We start from the raw sequence: 21,643 nt of genomic DNA, 5'->3' as shown, positions 1-21,643 counted from the left end.
TTTTGAGGATATCCACGGTTCAAGCCATTTTTTGATGTCTTCATATGAACGGAACTGCTGGTCAGCTGGACCATGCGCCATCGATCGGAATAGGTGATAATCAGATGGCGCAATATCTGAAGAATATGCCGGGTGGGGTAGAATTTCCCATTTCTGAGTTTCCAGATAGGTTTTAACGGATTTCGCAATGTGAGCCCGAGCGTTGTCATGCTGTAGAATCACTTTTTCATGCCTCTCGCGCAGTGCTCGCAAGTGACGATTATTCGGCACAAAATCAGATATTTTCACATAACCAAAAGTTTATGATACCAAAACAAAATAACTAATGTGTCGAAGCAGTTTGTTTACCAAATGTCTAAGCTTGGTTTATGACGTTTAGGTAATGTTAGAATCGATTAGCACACGCTGCTGGCGGCATCTATTGACAAACAGCGAGAACATAGTTGCGCACCTAATAATATGAAATCCGGTATATGTTTGCTGTGGCTTACGAGTTATATTCGGTCCATTTCGTGAGTCTAATTTGTACTTCTTCTTCTTGATTGGCGCGATAACCGTTTAAGCGATTTTGGCGGAGTTTAACAAAGCGCTCCAGTCATTTCCTTCTCGTGCTAACCGGCGCCGGTAGGAAACACTAATAAAGCCAAGTCCTTCTCAACCTAAAGGATGGTTCCGTGTGTAGAAGACTTCGCAAGTGGGTAAATCCCTTGATTGTCATTCACTTGTGAGTGGCCAGGACGATTCTTCTTCATACGGTCCAAGCAGCTTACAACTTCCGGACTTCGCCCAAGTATCTTCTGGGTAGCTCCCGAACATCTGTTTGAGAGCGAGCTAATGTGAGAAGGCGAAGCAACACAGGATATCTAGTTGTGCGCTGGGTTTGAGATCCGTTGCGTAAAAATCTTCCCCCCAATGAGAAACAAAATAAAGCCTCGGATGAGAACTGCTTACTCTGATAACGAGCGCCAATTTTGGACCACTGTTTCCAATAAATCTGAATAATAAATCTAAATGACGCAAACAATGGTCATTTTGCTTAAATTTTTGCACGATCTGTATTTTATAGACACGTAAGTCAAGATTCTTACGTAAAATTTTCCACTTAGTCGAAGGCCAAAGGCCAACAAGTGAGAACTACGACGAATCGACATTTCGCTGTCATCTTCAACACTTCGCACAAAGAACTTTGCGAACAGATTTTTTTTTTTCAAAAAAAAATTCCACAATCTAAACGATTCATGTTGACTTGCCAAACCTTACTGAATTGAAATGCTAACACAGTTTGCCATTCTCAGCTGTCAAACCTTAGTTATCGAACGAGATCGAGCTATCGATCTTATGCAGCTAAAAAAACATCCAATAGAATAAACACTTTCTCAGCCAAAGTTCAAACTTTGTACGAAATTCAACAGAATTTTTATAAAACCTTCGGGGCGCCTAGTTTTATAGCCCATTTTAGTACGCATAGTATTCTCAGAAACTCATCCAAAAGATCTGTAATAAACCTGAGGATGACTGGAGACAATTCCCACAAAAGCTTTTTGGTCACAGTTGCAAACTGGATATAATCAGGGAAAATCGTACTAATTTATTCCACAAGTAAACTTTGTCCAGAGATCTGGTTTTGTAATAGAACAGTGTGGCTGGCAGAAGAGTTTAGAATCCAAGAATGCAAGGTGATCGCATACAATTTCTTTACAAATGGATCCAAAATGACGGAAGGAGTAGGAGTGGTTGTCTTCTGGCCGCAGTTTGAGTCTTTCAGGCTTCCAAGAGTTTTTCCGGCTTCCTGAGCACTGTAACATATTTCAAGCTGAGATGTATGCTGCAACCAAAACGGCTGAATTAGCGTTGGAATTTACTCCCGTCGACACTCGCGCAAACATCTTCATCGTTAGATAAGCTGCTATTAACGTAATAATGGCTGTACTAACTAGCTCGGAGTGCATGCATATCCTTCAACCTCAGTTTTGAAGACGGAACTAGATGAGGAACTTCTGGAAACACAGTCTATATGGGAAGCCGCAACCTCCTAAAAGATTGCCAAAATAGTGCTACAAACTCGCAACACGAAAGCAACCAAGTTTATTTTATCACTCCCTAGGGAGGAATGTAAAATATTGGTTGGGGTACCCACGGTACATTGTCTCACTCCATATCACGCAGCTAAAATGGAATTGATCCAGAACGACGCGTGTAACTTATACGAAGAAGAAGGAAGTACGTTAGAACACCTCCTTTGCAACTGCCCTGCTCTAAGCAGAACTCGTGACAACTGCCTGGGATCGGCGGTATACTTGTCAGCTCCCGAAGCGTGTTGCTAACAAAAGCTTAAACTGTTTATTAAAACTCGCCAAAACATCTCGAACTACACGTACAATGTTTAACACGACTCCTGAAACACTGGTAACACTACGGGCCCTTGTGGTCTATGTGAGATCTTTAAAGATAAACCAAATATGTTTAACCTAATCTATAGGGTGGGCCATATAAAATTTGCTTTTAGAGTCGGCTATAAAAAAAAACTAATCAATATTTTTTCAAACTTTTTTTTTATTTTGAAGATTGAACATTAGCATTTATGAATGAAAAATAATATCGTTCAAATGACTGTCATGACTGGCTTTACAGTAGGCCATTCGATCAACCCAATTTTTAAGCACATTTTCGATTGTTTGGGCTCCTATTTCATGAATGGCAGCTTCGATTTCGTGTTTTAAAGCATCAATCGTCTCTGGATGGTTCGCATAGCATTTGTCCTTAACGGCTCCCTACAAAAAATTGTCCAACGGGCTAAAATCACAGCTCCGAGGCGGCCAATTGATATCGGAATTTCGGCTAATTATTCGGTTTTCAAAAACGGTAGCCAAAAGTTCGAGTGTAACTTTGGCAGTGTGACAAGTTGCACCGTCCTGTTGAAACCAAGTGTCGTCCATGTCATCCTCCTCAATTTTTGGAAACAAAAACTCGTTGAGCATGTCACGGTAACGCTCGCCATTTACTGTAACCGCGGCTTCTCGCTCATTTTCGAAAAAAAATGAGCCGATGATGCCGCCAGACCAAAAACCGCACCAAACAGTGACTTGTTGTGGATGCATTTGCTTCTCTATAGTAACGTGTGGATTTTCTGAGCCCCAAATCCGACATTTTGCTTATTGACGTAGCCACCGATGTGAAAATGAGCTTCATCAGAGAAGAAGAAGAAGACTCACCACTTTGGAAATAGGTTTTCAATATTTCCCAATTTTGTTCAAGCGTATAGCATCCCATTTCGTAAATGTCAAACCTTTAAGTAAATTATGAACACGTCTGACATGTCATTTGTGTTACCATTCTCAAAAAAATAGGTGGTTCAAAAAGCAAATGCTATATGGCCCACCCTGTATTATAAAGGATGAATTTGAAGTACCTCAACAATTGCGTTGAGTTTTGACAATTTTTATTGCAATTGAAGTTGAGCATTTCAAATCAATGTGATTTTGAGCGATTTGAAGTTTTTAGAAAATTTTTTATTAAAATACTGAAACTTTTGATTACATTTTCTTGAAATTCGTTATGTTTCTAAGAACTTCGTACCATGTTTGGAATATTGAAAAAATTGATTTAAACCATAAGTCTCTTTACTTAAACATCTATGTAAATATTCTTCCGTATATCCTATGAATTTACCTTTCACATAACTTAATTTCTTTAATTTATGTATTGATAGTGCCTAATAATCGTTTCCAGAAAATTAACTCTCTAATAGCTTAACTTTTGTAGTAAAAAATAATCTTATTAGAGTAGTGAGCCGTAAGCCCTGGCAGCTGGTGCTCCTTTTTTATTGTAAAATAATAATTTATTGTTATTTTCCATATATTAAATAAATAAATAAAAAAATTTTGTTATGATCATATTTAAACAAAAAACTTGGCAAAAAAACTAAAAAAAAAGTATGTTCGCATTACTTATGGAAAATTTTTATGGAAAGTTATAGAAAAAATAAAGTGACTTAATTATGTGATCATCATACTCTGCAAATACATACATACACACTCACACTCATTCCACACACATACATTCAAACTCCCGCTAAGGGCGTTACTGCGATAAATTCACACTGAGATGAGCGCACTTCGCATAGCAAATTGATTGGACTGAGTAGGTAGCTGACGCAAATATTGCGCCACGTATTAACGTGTAAATTTCTTACCACTTACATGCACGCACACAGCCATTAGTAAGCGATGCAGCAGCTGAGCAGATGATAATCTAATGACCTTTGCTGATATCAAACGCGCGACTGCGCGATCAGCCGACAAACAGCACACAAATAGAAGCGCTGCCGGCAAAAGCAAAATCAGAAAAAGAAAAAGAAGCAAAAACAAAAACACTTGCAAAACAAACACAAAGCACAATAATAGCGTCCAGAATTGGAAATGATAGTTTGCGGCAACAATAACAAACACATTTGGAATAACAAATAAAAGCAATAAAAACAACAATTGACTGCTGGCTCACTCGTGACAAGTAGAATTGCACTTTTTATATGATACTATTATACATATATACATACATACATACATGCAAATAATCTGTTTATTAGTGTGGTTCTTATTTTGTGATATTCACATTTTCTCGCATGCAGCAGAATTTTTTTCTAAAGTGACTTAAATTTTTCTCGGTAGATCGCTATAGTGATCGAGTTCTCGTAAAGTATCGATCAAACAATTGAAAGTTTATACTCGTTGTCAAGTTGACATTTCACACTAAAAATTCCTAAGTTGGTTTTTGTTTGCTCCATTCAATTGTGAGTTACAACAACATTGTGGGTGATAACAATGAGAAAACGCGGTACAGTATACAGTTTTTTTTTTTTATAAAGGCGAAAATGCAAGCCAGGCTGCTAAAATTTTTAATGGTGTTTATGGTGCCGATACTGTAACAGCTAACGTACAATTTTAGTGTCGTCGTTTCCGTTCAGGAATTTTTGATGTTAAAGAAAATGTCGATAATATCGAAAATGTCACAAATCACAGAAATAATCGAAGTTGAGCGGCAAGTTGGTAATCATAGGAGGTAAACATCGACCATAAAACAGTTTTAAACTAATTGCGCAAAATAAAATATAAAAATTATGTAGTAAAAACAAAATAAGAAATAAAAATAAAACAAAAAAGAAAGTAATAATAATAATGTTTTTATCTCAATCTAATATTCTTTTTGTTTTTATTTTTTTTTTTAACCATTTGCGCAAACTAAAAATTAAAAATAATGGATTTATTTTTACCCCTATCTAATATACTGTTTTTTACTTTTTCTTGTTTTTTTTTTTTGGGTATTTTTTTTGTGTAATTTTCCTCCATTTATGCAAGACTAAATAATCTTAATAATCTATATTCTTATTAAATTATTCTTTTTTTTAATTTTTTTTGTTTTGGTATTTTTTTTGGAATTTTTTTTTTTCTTACTTTTTTTCTACTTTTTTTTGATATTGATTTAATTTATTTTTTTGTTTTTTTTTTGTTATTTAATTTTTTTGTTTTTTTGGTATTTTGTTTTTTTTTGTCTTTTTGTAACTTTTCTCCATTTAAACAAGACTAAATAATCTTAGTAAACTAATACAATATATTTTTACCCCAACCTAATATTATTTAAAAAAAATTTTTTTTTTGTTACTATTTTTGAAATTAAAATTTTTTTTGTTGTTTTTGTTTGTTATTAATTTTTTATTTTTTTGGTATTTTTTGTTACTTTATTTTTGGTATTTATTTTATTTTTTATTTTTGTTTTGTTATTTCATTTTTTTTTTGGTATTTTGCTTTTTTATGTGCTTTTGTAATATTTCTCCATTTATATAAGACTAAATAATACTAGTAAACTAACCTATTTTTACCCCAACCTAATATTCTTTTTTAATTTTTTTTGTTACTTTTTTTTGGTATTCTTGATTTTTGTTGTTGTTTTTGTTTTTTGGTATTCTTGATTTTTTTTTTTTTTGTTTTTTGTAAAATTTTTCCATCTATACAAGACTAAATAATCCTAATAATCTAATATAAATGGAAGAAAAACTCATCGTATTACCTCCATCATTCCTTTATTTGTACTAAAAATAATGCATAGCAGTTCCACTCATGAAGGGCTCACCCTAATGCACAATAGTTTTATGGTACATGCCCAGTTTTAAGTGGGCGTAATGAGTATAATTTGCTGTTATCGCGCGCGTCAATATTAGCAGCAATGCTGCGCTAGACTAGTTTCACAGCTGTTCTTCACTGCTCACGTGAATTGTCTACATACACACACACACACACACCGACACATCTGAACATAAATAGTGATTTATAGGCATAATCACCAACTGATAAGTGCCTACTATCTCCTACTTACGTATTTTCAAAGGGTATTAGCGCCCGCCGGAGATGAGTGCGTGTGTACGTAGACAACATCCCGGCGCATACTGCAGACACACAAACAAAGCGAAATGATCTTCAAGTTATGCTCGTATACGAGCACATCACTGCCATAAAATCTAAGCAAATATTCTAATCAACGGCCTGAATAACTTATCTGGAATACTGTTTAGTCAAAGTAATTGTACGGATAGAAGTTATGTGCAAATAATAACTCACGTAACACAGTGATAAGTGTGCGCTTTGTTTTTTTTTTTTGTTTTTTTATTCTCTTAATGTGGGTGGTTCACCGTGCGTATGATTAACATTTTGCGCTTACCTCCGATCTCGCGGTTTTGCAACTACCCTTAATGAGCGCTTGAACTCAGTTGTCGAAGAGAGCTGCCAACGTGCAGTTCGGTAAGCGCTAAAAACACGTTAACGGCTTTTTTATCTAACGAAAATTTTACTGATATTTATTTGATACATATCGAGGTGTTGTAAGTGGCGAAGCTCAGCAGCAACAGCAGGAAATAGAGTGAAAAAAGTTAATTCAACAAAAATAGTAAAATTATTTTTCGCTGAAATAAAAATTGCACGCATTTTGTAAATTAAATTGAAATTACCGTCCATTAACTAAAAATTGCATTGTGTTTAATTATATAAATTGGAAAATGAAATGCAAAATATCTCTGCTTAAATATAAATATAAAATTTAAAAGAATTAAAAAAATTAAATCACCTCTAATACACGGCTTGAAGTTAATTGTAAATTAACTAAAGTTACATAATTTAATTAAGTAAGAAATTTACAACAACAAAAACGAAGAAAGCCAATAATATTGATAAGTCAAACGAAGGTTAGATAATCAAACCGCATTTGAATAAATTACATACAATTAAACAGAAAAAAATATTGCAATTTAAATACGATAACAAATACTCGATACAACCCGCTTTAAATAAAAATAAGCAAACGCGTGTAAGACACAGTGAACTAATTTAAAATTTGCTTCAATAAATTCATAAATCACAGCAGCAACCGCAAACACAGCAAAGTGCCGAGATGCGTATTAGTTTACCCGCCGATCTGATAAACACAGCATTCGAGACAAGGTAGGATAATAAAAATGCATGCGTGTCTATATGTATTGCATATATATATGTATATGGGTATGTATGTATATGTAAATGCAAACAACAGTTATGTAAGAATTTGGAGTAGAGAATAGCATAGCTGGATTAGACTTTTGATATTTACTTGTTAGTTAAAAAAAAAACCGAATCTCCAGCAATAAAGGGGTCTTACAAAAGGCGCGCCTAGATGTTATTTTAAAATGAAATATGTAAAAATTTATATTCATTTAGGTTTCACTATTTTTATTCGAAATGCGGCTCTTGTCCACCATGAGTGCATCTTCAGGGTGTAAGTAGGTAGGTGAAATGGTTGAAGTGCCCGTCTGACACTCCTCAAATAGCACTAAAGCGCTGTAGATGAGAGCTCAAAAAAGGCAGATGTCTACTGCCAGCCAGTGCTATTGATGTAACGGAGAAGGTTGTTGGAATTTAGGTAGACGCACTGTCCCGAGCTATCGAAGAAAGGAGCACCTAATGAGCTTAATCATCTCGCTGCCAAATACGGACATTTACAGAAAAAGTGCTCTACAGTCTCCTGCTCTGAAAGGTCGCCATAGCTTCTGCGATGGGGTTTAAATGGTAACCCTAACTTTTTCGCGTGTGTGCCGGTCGTCCAGTGACCGGTAAACACAGCTACAAGTTTGGAAATTCAATGGCGAGTAGTCCAAAGGAATTTCTGTGTTCTTCGTATATTGTAGGAGTTGACTTGTTTGGATCTGCACCATGGCGTCGTCAGAGCCTTGATCGCGGCTTGAATATCGAAAAAAATGTTAATATTTTCCTCCTTCCTTAAGCATTTTACATGTCTGCAGGATCGCAAAGACTTCGGCCGGAAAAACAATAGCAGTTTTCGGTAATTTTAAGGAAATTGGCTGATTTAGAGAAAGTCCTTGCTTCGACTCCCGATGCGGTTATGGAGCCGTCAGTGAAGACAGAGCTTCAGTGCAGATTTTCCCCTCGTTTCAATTCTACCTACTTGGAAAGATTGCCCTGGCACGACCCTCGAACTCCAGTTTGCGGATAGAGAAATTTGTCTGAAATTCAGAGAAAACCGGTGTTAACTGCTCAAAAATGTTACCATGTCGCTTGAGAGACTGCCTCCAGAGGCTAACCTCCTTTAATCTGGTTGCAATTTGAGCAGCGATGGAAATAAAGTAAAATTCTAGCGAAAGTAAAGCAAAACGACATTCAGGGCGGCGCAGCACGACACAGCACGACCTGCGGCTGAAGTCCCCATTTTTTACCGAGCATAGATTTGCAGGAATAGAAGACTATTCTGGCCTTCTTTAAGGCTATCATACGAGAATTCAAATTTTCAAGGACTCGCTCACTCTTTTTCGTATTGAGTCCAGCAATCTCGGTCCGAATGTTGTGATTCAGCTCTGGAATCGTGTGGGCTTATTCAGTTAGAATTTAAATAAATTAAAATAAATTAAATAATTAACGCGTACATTTCTGTTACGTGTTTGGCCGAGCTACTTCTTCTATTTACGGCGTGCGTCTTGATGTTGTTCCACAAATGGAGGGACCTACAGTTTTATGCCGACTCCGAACGGCAGATATTTTTATGAAGAGCTTTTTCATGGCAAAAATACACTCGGAGATTTTCCATTGTCTACCGAAGGGTAACCGCTATTGAAAAAACACTTTTTTTCATTTGCTTTACTTTACAAAAAACCTTAGTCTGATATACCTGGCCTTTTTTATCCTTAACCAGTTTCTATTTCGATCCAGTTTTTTTTTTTAATTTTTTCACCAACCTTTGAATTGTCGACTCATTCTGACGTTTATTTCCACCAAAAAAATCACGAATTTTGCGATATTTTATTCTTAAATACCGACCGTTTTCATAGTAAGTTTCAATAATTTTAATACGTTATTCTATCGCGTAAAATTCTACATCGGTCTCCTTGACAAAGATCAAAGATGACATAAAAAAGGTTCCGTCTAGGAATTTTTAACTATCGGCACTACTTATTCCCAACTTTTGAAACACCCTTTGTGTATAAGTAGAAGCAGCTTATCTTTTGTGAGAAATATTTTTTATTCAGGTGTTAAGCCAAAACCTTAAAGGGCTTAAACCTTAAAGGGCACAAAAATATTTAAATTTAAATTTTACATATTTTTACTTTAAAGCCTCTTTCATTCCTTAGCCTTTTTTTGATACTAAATTTTTCAAGTCGCCCATACCACTACTAAAAAAACTAGCATAAATATTTTAACCCACATTCGTGGGTGATGCGCTTACACACAAAAAACATAAATTTACGGCCACCGGCAATGCTTTGCAACTACCAAAAAAATATATTCTTTTTTGTCTTTTCAGTTTTAACACTTTTTAATTTTGGTGAGTTTGAGTTTCTGTAAAAATATAATTTTTTTTCTAATAAGGCATATTATATCATTATATCATTAGAAGGGCAATTCATTCAAAAGGGATAATACATAATAACGACCCGCAAAAATTTCTTACCAAATTTACGGAATAATGCAATTTTTTAATTGGAATTCAATGATAACTTTCAAAGTTTTGGTGGCATGAGTAAATATTATTGTAGATATAAAAATGAGTAGCTATTTTTTCTTTTTTGCAATGCAGCAAATTTAGGGGTAGCATCAAGAACGAAAAATTGGTTTTGAGCCACCCTAACCGATATAGTAAACATACGCCCTTTCAAAAAAAATTTCTCGTGAAAGCTGTGCAGCCACCATTTTATTTTATATTGCGCTGAAAAACCTAATTTACATAGTTCATGAGAGGTACAATAAAAAAGCTTTTTAAAAATTTTAGTATACTTCTTTGTCCCGCTGACGAAAAATTCCTAACATATAGTTAATTTTCTCGCCGCTTCAGTGATCCCTTAACCGTTTGAGTGCGATTCGTCGATATAGCGACGATAACTAATTCTCCAAATTTGCGGCGCGTTGCTATAGCGACGATTGCATCACTGTGCATTTGGCGTTCGGCTAGGAACGTGTTGAATATTATTTTGCGATATTTATAAAAAATTTATGTCATATAAAAGTATAAATTAGTTGAGACCGTTAAAAACAATTTTTATTTTTCGTTCAATATCGATATTTTGAAAATAAATTGCGCAAATGTGTAGTATGTAGTGTAAAAGGATCTAAAAATCCAAAGCGTTCCCGGCTAATATGCAACATTTGCAAAAAAGGTGTGCATGGTACATGTGTGGGGAACCACAAATGTGCCAAAATTTGAATAATAATGCCGGAACTTGTTGTAAAAAAAAAAAAAAAGATGATATTAAAAAAATGTAAATAAGTTTTTCTTATAATCATAACTAATAGTTTAGTCTACAAAATAAAAATAAAATTATTGAAATATGTAATTTTTTGTGTTCTCTATGCTTATATTTGTAAAGCCATCATATTTCAGTTTTCTTAGACCAAATTTTGCTTCGCAATTTTCGTATGTATTAAAGAAAATCGCTTAGCACTCAAACGGTTAAGTTCCATTATAGATTACAAGATTAGGCCATCCGATGCAAAAATTATGAGAGCACTAAGTCATCTATGATGTAGCAGCCTTGTGTCCGCTCATTTCACACGTATTATTACGCTCTTTCAATCATTCGAGAACGTGCGTTCATTTTTTATATATTCACAACACATTCTCAATTTTTTCCAATGAAAAATAACAACAGTTTTTCCTCCAGTTTTTCCAAACCTTCTGACATCTCCCTTATTACATCAGCAAATCAGCTTATGCCTTCAAATTCACTGAGAGCCGATTAACGGTGCCATGTTGGCCACACTTTTGCATTCTGTACATCGTTTTTAAGTTCCGTATTAGTATTAGTGCTTATTTATTTATGCATGTATTTATTTATATGAATATTATAGTTATAAGTAATTACATTGCAGTAGTAAGGCAACTAGCACCTGGGGCTATCGGCCGGTCTTTAGTACTTATTACTTATATGACCTGTCGACTTGTTAGAGAAACGTTTAAATTAGTTCACCTTCTACTTCAATGCACAACTTTGCACATTTTTCAAAGTTATCAAACGAGCTATCTATGCCTTTTTTAGGAATGTTGTTTAAAATGTTGGTCATAGCAGCTTGAATGGGTTCAAGCTATTTGTGATGCTTTCCTTTCAACATAAAATGAAACTATTACCAAAGACAAAAGTGACAGAATGCTAAGGCAGGTGAATAGGATGGATAATGCAACGAAATAATTCTCATTTGTCAGAAATTCACCAAAATTCCTCACTCCGTTTCAGTTATTTACTCAAACGATTTTGTATTATTTTTTTTTTTACGCATTTTTCGCTATTTTCTGGATACAGTCCAGTCTGGGGATAATTTGTCCTGCATCGCTTCTAACTAAGCCTCACCTCTAGCGATCGAAATTGCTTGTGCTACTCATCAATTTTCTTATGCTATAAACAATCACCACTGTACCTATAATATTTTGATTATTTGACACATTTCGTTAAAAGATTTTTAAATTTAATACAGAAAACAATGGAAAACTTGTTACATATTTCCTTCTACTTATTTACTTCTACTTATTTCACAGTAAGGCAATGCTGGACTAATACTCGTATTATGAGTTCAAGCCAAATATTTTACATTGGCGCCATGTCAATAAAATTTTTATATTTATGAAAAGTTCGATTTTTTTTGGAATAGAAGTTGTGAGTATATATTTCTGTATCTTCTTTCTTATCTGTATTCGCCCACATGAAGAAAAACCGCAGCACGTGCTTAAGCTTTTCGAGAATGCTTGAGAAATTTAGCACTTGGTATTAATATTTTAATATTTACTAGAGTTGTGTATTGTTGAACACTGTTGAGATTTATAGAGGATACTTGAGTGTACATTTCCTCGAGTATTTTCGAGTTTGCTTCCATCGAATTAAAAACAAGCTGACGAAAGCATTTTTCAAAAGCAATAAGCACTTATTAGGAAAGTCCCTGCTAAAGTTTTGAGATAAACAGGTACAAAGTATAACTATTTGTCATCAAAATTGGCGATATTGTTTTGCAAAATACTGTCCATGAATATCAATTAATTAAATTTCGAGTACTCGATACAAACCTTTTATTTTTTTTTTGAATGGTGCGTTTTTCAACGTGACAAAAATATTACAAATTCAACATATATACAAGATGGCGCAAAAATAATCGTCAATTTTGTTTTCGAAACATTTTTTATTAAATAAAAAAATTTTGAATAATGTAAGTACTATATTTAATTTGACCTTTACGCTCCAGTAGTCTATTATTATTGAGGTACAAAAAACATACATTTATAATTTTTGAAAAAGCTTCCGATAGGTATAGAAAAAAGTTAATATTTTAAAAGAATACAAAATATTTTATTCAAAGTAATGCACCTTGCCCGATGCCACATACATGATGGCGCAAAATTAATTATCCTATAGAGCCGTAAGTCAATTTCTTTTTAGTAGTTATTAATGATCCGTCCAAACAATTTATTATTTATTATTTTATTTTTATTTATTCATTACAATAATATTGCACACTTAGTAAAGCTAGCTTTAACAACTGGAGAGATCTCCAAATTGGGTCATTTGCAACAGAACTCCCATTAACCAATTCTAATTGGATGAAGGCGAACTTCACACTTAATTTTTCACTTTGCCGTTAACTGATCTAGTCGCTCTTATTTGCTTAGCAACTGTAAGCGATGCGTATGATGTTCAGTGTGAACTGCTGTATTCGCTCTCCCAGCAGTCAACTCCCACTTGCATAGCAACTGCAAGCAATGTGTATGATGTTCGGTGTTAACTGCACTCGCTCTCAAAGCAGCCGACTAATATTAGCTATTCACAAATCTATAATGTAGTTAAGTTTCAGCCCCATGCCGCGAATTAAGAAGAAACCGTTTATTCGTCGAAAATGTGCACACTACTAATTATGAATTTAATGACACAACCAGGCAGCCAAGATGCTTTCGCATACATATGTAATAATTTTGCTAAAGATCTTAACTTTAGCTTAGAAATAGGTAGTTAGAGCTATATGTATGTTAAAAATTGTTAACTAATGTTTAGTCTGTAAGAGTCTCTAAGTCTGATATAAATGAAAAAATATGTAAATAAATAGTTGACACTTGAGGAGTAGACAGCTTCAGTATACAAGCCGACAAGCAACAATGGAGCGCGTAAAGCTGAAAATATAGATACCCACCTCTCAAAATCATTTTTTTTTTTGCATTTAATAAAAAAAGTTATTCAAAAACGAAATTGTATGATTAATTTTGCGCCACCCTGTATTTCCCTGTTTCTAAACAATTCGAGAATGACACTTCAAGAAAATGTCCTTCAACTCTTGATCAACATCAGTTATCGAGCCTTAGATGAGTGAATGAAATGAACAAATGTGTGTGAAGCACACTCCAACTAAATTGAATACAAAATATTTACCTCTATTATCTTTTTCAAAACAACAACTTCTAATGAAAGTTTGTATATATGTATATATATTACATGTGTGTATGTGTATGTGCAAATGTATGTTCAAATGTTTTCGAAAACAAGGTGAAATGTGAGAAATGCTATTGAAAGGCATTCGTTTGCTTAACGAGCTCTCAATACAATGGCTATGTACGGGCAGCTGCATGAATAATATGCAAGTACGTAAATACATTCATACATACATATATATGTACATACATACATAGATACATACTATAGACACCTGATTATTGTTTATCTGATTATTTTCTTATTATAAACAATTCTCACGCAAACTATGTATGTAGGTATGTATGTATGTGTGTATATCCCACTCGTATCAAACTCACAGCATTCATTGTTCATATATTTTGCATATCAAATGTTTTTCAAAAATATGAAAAAATTTATATCAATTCATTTGTAAATGATGTAGCAGTGCAAGTCTCAATGCAAATTTAAATTTGCACTGAATTGAGGGCAAATTTTTTGAGATGATGTTTTTAAGAATTCGTTCATTTTTGTTGCTAAGCGATTTGTACATTTATACATACACAGGTAATTACAGAATTGCGAGCATGGAAGCAAACACTAAATAAAAATAAGTGAAAAATTACATAGAATTTACTAGATAATACACTTAGAAAAATTTCCCTAAGTCACTTGTTTATCTCAGAGAGATTGCAGAGTCATGGAGGCGAGAAAGGATCAGTTAATATCAGATAAGTGTTTAAATTATTAGTGCTCGTGTTTATTTATTGAGTACTTATAAAGCTCGCAGCCGCAAAGCACGCGTGGAATCTCGTTGTTGGGGAGCATTTGTGCTACACCCAGGGGGGGCTGATTAAAGCCAGCCGTAATCCGCGTGGCAATAAGTCATGCGAACTAACAAGCAGAGCTAAGAGATAAGCGATTACCTACTGACAGAATAACAGCCAAACAACTAAACAGTTAGTCCATGTGATGACGGAGGATCTTGTTTATTTCTCACATAAATTATTACCAAAAGTACTTCTGAAATAAATGAAATAATCATGTGATGTCATTTATGGTACTTATATGAAGTTTAGTATTTTTGGCAACCTTGAAAGTCGCCGGTGAAAGAAAGAAAGAAAGGTGGACTGTTGTAAAGCTAGTGAGCTAGTTAAGATGCACATCTGAAAATCTACTTATATAGGTGGGAAGGTGAAATGGTTGAAGTACCTGACTAGCATTTCCCTAGTAGCACGAAAACGCCGTTTTGGTACCATTATGATACCTCCAACAGGCAGATACCTACAGCCAGCCAGAGCCGTTGATGTAATGGAGAAGGTTGCTGGTATTTAGATTGGCGCACTGCCCCAAGCTGTCAAAGAAAGACGCAGCTAGTGACCTTAGTCGTCTAGCTGCCAAAACCGGACATTTGCAGAGAAAGGGCTCAATAGTCTCCCTCTCTGAAAGGTCCTAACAGCTTCTGCAATAGGGGATAAATAGGGGTAAACCTAACTTTTTTTACGCGTGTGTACCGATCGTCCAATGACCGGTACGATCACAGCTACGAGTTTAAAAATTGAATGACGTGGAGTCCCTAGTACTTTTCGAGTCTTCCATTTATTGTATTGGGGACAAAGGGTCCTCGAAATAGTACCTGAATAAATTGAGCTCTATCTCTTCCGCGCTTCTCTGGGAAGTGAGTTGTGCAATTCCCCTTTGACTGTTGTCCGGGTGGGAGATCTCTGAGACCAATTCAGTCGACCTTTTTCTCGCAAGCTCATCACCAATTTCATTTCCCTATATGTACCTTTGTCCTGGGATGCAGATCAGAGAAATTTGACGCTCAAGTGATTTGATCTCCTTCTTACAGGAGTTGTCTTCTTTCTCGTTTGACTTCTGCATCATGGCGTCGTCAGAGCCTTGATCGCGGCTTGACTATTGGAAAAAATGTTAATATTTCCCTCGTTCCCTAAGCATTTTACGTGCCTGCAGGATCGCAGTCTGAAAACACTAGCAGTATTCGGAAATTATAAGGAAATAGAAAAATTCGCTCATTTACAAAAGAAAACCCCTACTCCGACTCCCGATTCCATCTAGGAGCCGTCAGCGCAGACAGAGGTACCCCCATCGGTCCTCCGTCGATCCTCAAGCTCCGGTTTGCGGATAGAGAGATTTGAAATACGGTGTTAACTGCCTAAAAATGCTTTAATGTCTCTTGAGAAACTACCTCCACAGATCAACCTCCTTTAACCTGCATTTTTGCACATGAGCAACGATGGAAATAATCTAAAAGTCGATGGGAAGTTAGTGCAAAACGACATTCAGGGCAGTACTGGGGCAATTTTTACATACTCCGGTGATGCCAATTCATGCAGTCATTTACACCTTCCCCAGTTTAATGATATTATAGCCCTTTCGAAGAGTTGAGCTAATCCGGCTAAAATTGGCTCGCCAACCCCCAACAAACAATAACGACTGTGCCGTATAAAATTGAATTGTAAGTTATTAGTTTAAAACTTAATTTTGAACCTGAGTATTTTATTGCTATTACTTTACCTGAAAATTTTAAATAATTGATATAATCAATAATTAAGTTTTTAAAATTTACCTTTTCCTTTGACGTTGCTAACTATACACAAATGTGCAGCAACCGGTAGCGTTTTCTCATAATTTTATATGACTTTCGATCATCGGGATCAAAACACGACGATGGTTCGCCTGGAAGTCTTTCTAACTCATAGCATATCTTAACTCTCTATTCTGAGGTGACACTATATCGCTCCAGCAATCCACTCACACTGTTTTGCACAAACAAAACTAAAATTTTTGCAGCAACCAAATCAATATACGCAATAACAAATTGATTCTCAATCAATATGCTTATTCATTTTTCTACAAAAACATGTTTGTACATGCGCTGTTTACATATTTCACTTCGTCACGCACTCGCCGCTTCGGCCTATAAAAAACCTATAAAGATCTCTGGATTTACTATGCTTGTCGATTCTGTTCGTTCTATTTTGGCCTCTGGTGACGGTCAAGCATTGTTTGACAAGAACTTTATATGTGTGCGTGTCGGGTGCTTGACGCTAATATCTAAAATTTTTGATTTTTACCGACAACAAGTATGTGGGACACGACGCCACCCGACTGCACTAACACATACAAAGCGCAGTCAAGCATGCTGTATCGTCACCAGAGGCCATTTGTGCCATTCGTTTTTGCTGAGCAGAGGAGTTACTGCTTCCAGAGAATGTTAATGAACATGCTCATATAGTCCAAAATGAGGATGTTCATTAACATTCTCTGGCAGCAATAATTTCTCTGCTCAGCAACAACAAATGCATTTTGCTTTGCAGTTTTGTCTATATGTTCATTAGCGTTCTCTACTGCTACAACCACTGTTACTGCAACAGCCTCTACTAATAGAGTAACATAACTATTAACGAACATATAAAATTATACACTGCAAGAATTGCAAACGCTCCTAAAGACAAGCGTGCCAAAAACAAAAAGATTATAAAAATATATAATTCGTTCTGTTTATTCATGAAATGCAGTTGAAAGTCTTGCATTAATTTATCAATGATAAAAACAGGTATGCTGGATCAGTATATTCTTAAATTGCATTACCAACGACAAATAATTGCATTAAGCTGTTTGCAAGTGCTTTATTTACAATAACATTTTATCAGTGTGAATAACACCGTTCATTAGAATAGCAAGCAAAGATACACAGAAACTAGCGTTGCGATAAAAAAAACAAACCAATACCTCTCTTAAATTCGGAGAAACCAAAACAACACCGTGGCGTATAAGTAATTTTAAGTATTTCAAATTGAGCAAATAAAAGCTTAGTAGAATTAATTCCACATTTACACTTCGTCGTAAACAAAAACAATTTTTGTTTTCCGTAGATAAAACTTCAAATCAACTGCAACAACACCTCATATGTGTTAAGGCGGTTGATTCAGCTAAAAAAATAAAAATAAAATTAATGTACGATGCACAAAAACAAATTTCCCTGTTTACATATGCAAATGAATTTGCGACAAACGCCGCCACTCGGGCACTCAGTCAAGCGATAGTATGCAAGTGTGGAAGTATCTGAAACGTGCACTTCAATGCATTGTAAATTGTTTTGTATAAACCACAATGAGTTGAGAAAATTTAATGAAAACTAATTACAGTTAAGTATAACTGCTAACTGCTAACAGCTAACATAATAAAATAATGGGTAGTACAAATAGCAAAGGGCAAAAGTGCGCATTTCACTACGTACTGAATCCAATCTACAATTTGCAATTTGTTGACAGTGGCGCCAGCAAGAGGAAGCGGGCAGTCGTCAACCATCTGTGCGACCCTTCAGGCAGAAAAATGTGAAACACAGATGGCGCTCCAAGCAGTAAAATGGCATTGTTCCTAAGCAACGACAGCTGGGAATTCCCACTATTTAAGACTGGTAGCGGCAGGCTAATCACCTACCCTTTCAGAATTCAAAAAGATTAACGAAACTAAGTCTCGAGGCCCTATGCTCCCAAGTGGAGTGAACAAGGAAAACAAACCAAGAAAGAATGGGTTTTGAAAAAAAACTTTGCATATTTTATCACAGAAATATTAAGAAAAAATTCGTTTGAAGCTAAGGCATCTAAACCAAACTCTCCTATACAGAGTTAATATTTCTCTTAAAAAAAATTTGAAATCAAGTATTATTTTCCACCAAACGTCAGCTCGAATCCGATTTTTATTATCAAATGCTTTAAAAAATTTCAATTCAAAAAGCATTCTCGCAATCAATCAGTTTAAACAAAATGTATTATAAAAATTATACAAATTTATTTTAAGTTAAAGAACTTTTTGAATTTAGTTTAAGCGGAATTTTGTTATTTATTGTTTTCTTTCTTATTATTATTACTCATTGTTTTTTTTTCCTAATTTTTAATTTCTTGATTTTCATTATATTTAAATGACTTTTTAAATTTAGTATAAACGGATTTTTTTTATTTTAATAGGACTATGAATAAGTTCGTGCGGTTTTACAACAGATGGCGTAACTTGATTATTATTCCATCGATCCACATTTCCAAACATTCATTGGAGAGCTACTGTCGTAAGGCACAAACGTCAGTATAAGTTTTTTATTTGAAGCGTAAACAACAATATTTTTACCACACTTGAAAATGTCGAATTTCGTGCCAAATAATGTGTTTTTGCGGGGAATTCTTCTTCATTATTTTAATATGAAGAAAAAAGCAGCCGAAAGTCATCGTATCTTGGTGGAAGTTTATGGTGAGCATGCTCTATCTGAGCGAACGTGCCAGAAGTGGTTTGCACGCTTTAAAAGTGGTGATTTTGGCTTGGAAGACGAAGAACGCGAGGGTGCGCCGCCAAAGTTCATGGATACCGAATTGGAGGAATTGCTCGATCAAGATCCGGCTCAAACGCAAGAAGAGGTTGCAAAAACTTTGGGAGTTGATCAATCAACCATTTCCAAACGTTTAAAAACCATGGGAATGATCCGAAAGGTAGGCCATTGGGTGCCGTATGAATTGAAGCCAAGAGACGTTGAACGCCGTTTTATGGCATGCGAACAACTGCTTCAACGGCACAAAAGAAAGGGTTTTTTGCATCGAATTGTGACTGGCGATGAAAAGTGGGTCCATTACGACAATCCAAAACGTCGGGCAACGTATGGATACCCTGGCCATGCTTCAACATCGACGTCGGCGCAGAATATTCATGGCCTGAAGGTTATGCTGTGTATCTGGTGGGACCAGCTGGGTGTTGTGTATTATGAGCTACTGAAACCGAATGAAACGATTACGGGGGATGTCTACCGACGACAATTGATGCGTTTGAGCCGAGCACTGCGAGAAAAACGGCCGCAATACGCCGATAGACACGACAAAGTTATTTTGCAACATGACAATGCTCGGCCACATGTTGCACAAGTGGTCAAAACATACTTAGAAACGCTCAAATGGGATGCCCTACCCCACCCGCCGTATAGTCCAGACCTTGCGCCATCCGATTACTATCTCTTCCGATCGATGCAACATGGCCTGGCTGACCAGCACTTCCGTAATTACGATGAAGTCAAAAAATGGATCGATTCGTGGATTGCGGCAAAACCGACCGAATTTTTCACAAAGGGAATCCGTGAATTGCCAGAAAGATGGGAAAAAGTAGTAGTAAGCGATGGACAATATTTTGAATATTAAATTTGTAACCATTTTACGTCAATAAAGTTTCAAATTTCGAAAAAAAACCGCACGAACCTATTCATAGTCCTATTATGTTTTCTTTTTTATTATTATTAATTATTTTTTATTTTATCTATAAATTTTTTACTAATTTTTAATTTCTTGTTTTTCATTTAGGTTTAAATAATTTTTAAATTTAGTTTAAACGTATTTTTGTTATTTTATGTTTCCTTTTTTATTATTATTAATTATTTTTTTAATTTTATTTAAATTTTTTACTAATTTTTAATTTTTTGTTTTTCATTTTCTTCTTCTTCAGAATGGCACTGCACGCTCACAGCATCAACACGGTGCGTTCCACCACCAGCCTGAGCAATATGATCAATAGCAACAGCAACGACCTTGCCAATGGCAGCAATGATCGCCGCCATATTGTTGATATATTAGTGGGTGTTGTTGCTGTACCGGTGCTTATACTTTTCGCGTTGCAGCTGGAGAAGAATCTACAGAATATGAATAATAGCCCATGGCTGGTGTTTGTTCTGGGCGTAGGCCTGCTGATGGTCATCATGATCATCATCGGCTATGTGACACATCGCTTGAGTGTCTGCTGTTGGACGGGACCCATCGATGAGCTGGGCAATCGAACGGATGGGCGAGGATTATCGCATGTGAGTTTGAACAAAGTGCAAGTTTTTTATATAGCTGCCTCTGCAGATCTTCTGCTGCTGATATTCGTAGGAATGAAGAATCGATCTTGAAGGTGTTCAACCCTTAAATGCGCGATTTTTTTCTGTTATTTCTGTTTGTTATTTAATAACCTATTCACTGGTAATAATAATAAAAAATAATTAGGCCATTTTTGGAATATTGCTTAGGCGAAAAATGGTGAATATAACGATGAAAGATGGTAATTAAATGCCTTAGAAGTTATGTTTACCTTCGAAATTATCTGTGTGCTATTACACAAGAAGTGATTTGCAATAAAATAAATATTTTTTCACGAACATGAAGTGGCTCAAACGCTTAATCGCACATACTTAGCGTTTAACTTTAAAACGGATTTTCGAAACGATAAATAAATTTTATTTCTTGGTGTTCATATATCCGAAAAACTTGCAAAGTAGGGGAACGTGAGAGAGCTAAATGACATTTCGTTTTGAGGGGAAGTTTGTACTGGATAAATTTTTACTTGTAAGAATTTGCGAGTGAGAAAAGCAGGTGATCGGAAAGTAAAAATAGACACGAATTCAAATTTGCGAATTGAGTCAAAGTTCTAAATTTGAATAAAAGCTGTAATTAAAATTAAAAAAATTGGTAAATATGTTTTAGATAAAATGTATAGAGTTTATTTGAAGTCACATATTAAATAGGAGTCGGCAATAGGTGGCCTGTGGTATGAGAGCTATGTACTTGTACGTATGTATGTATGTACTGAACCACAGCCTCCAGTCACCGTTGCTGCAGTTTTCGAAATACAAATCGAAAGCATTGAAGGTCAGGAAAG

At 35.3% G+C, this 21,643-nt stretch overlaps 1 protein-coding gene across 3 annotated transcripts in view; it reads left to right on the top strand.

Annotated features, from left to right (window-relative positions):
• The window catches only part of LOC128857040 (uncharacterized), a 99,218-nt gene that overhangs the window by 71,769 nt on the left and 5,806 nt on the right, over positions 1-21,643 (top strand). Inside the window, exons 1-2 of one of the 3 annotated variants that reach the window (XM_054092568.1) lie at positions 6,759-7,487; positions 20,456-20,807. In XM_054092568.1, coding sequence (XP_053948543.1) covers positions 7,438-7,487; positions 20,456-20,807 — 402 coding nt within the window. In that variant the 5' untranslated portion in view covers positions 6,759-7,437. Of the gene's footprint in view, positions 1-6,758; positions 7,488-18,017; positions 18,123-20,455; positions 20,808-21,643 lie in introns of those variants that run through there. The other 2 variants (XM_054092570.1, XM_054092569.1) reach the window with 2 other exon arrangements.

The sequence above is a fragment of the Anastrepha ludens genome, chromosome 3, assembly GCF_028408465.1.
Source record: "Anastrepha ludens isolate Willacy chromosome 3, idAnaLude1.1, whole genome shotgun sequence".
Lineage (NCBI taxonomy): Eukaryota > Metazoa > Arthropoda > Insecta > Diptera > Tephritidae > Anastrepha > Anastrepha ludens.
This window is presented reverse-complemented; position numbering and strand designations above follow the sequence as displayed.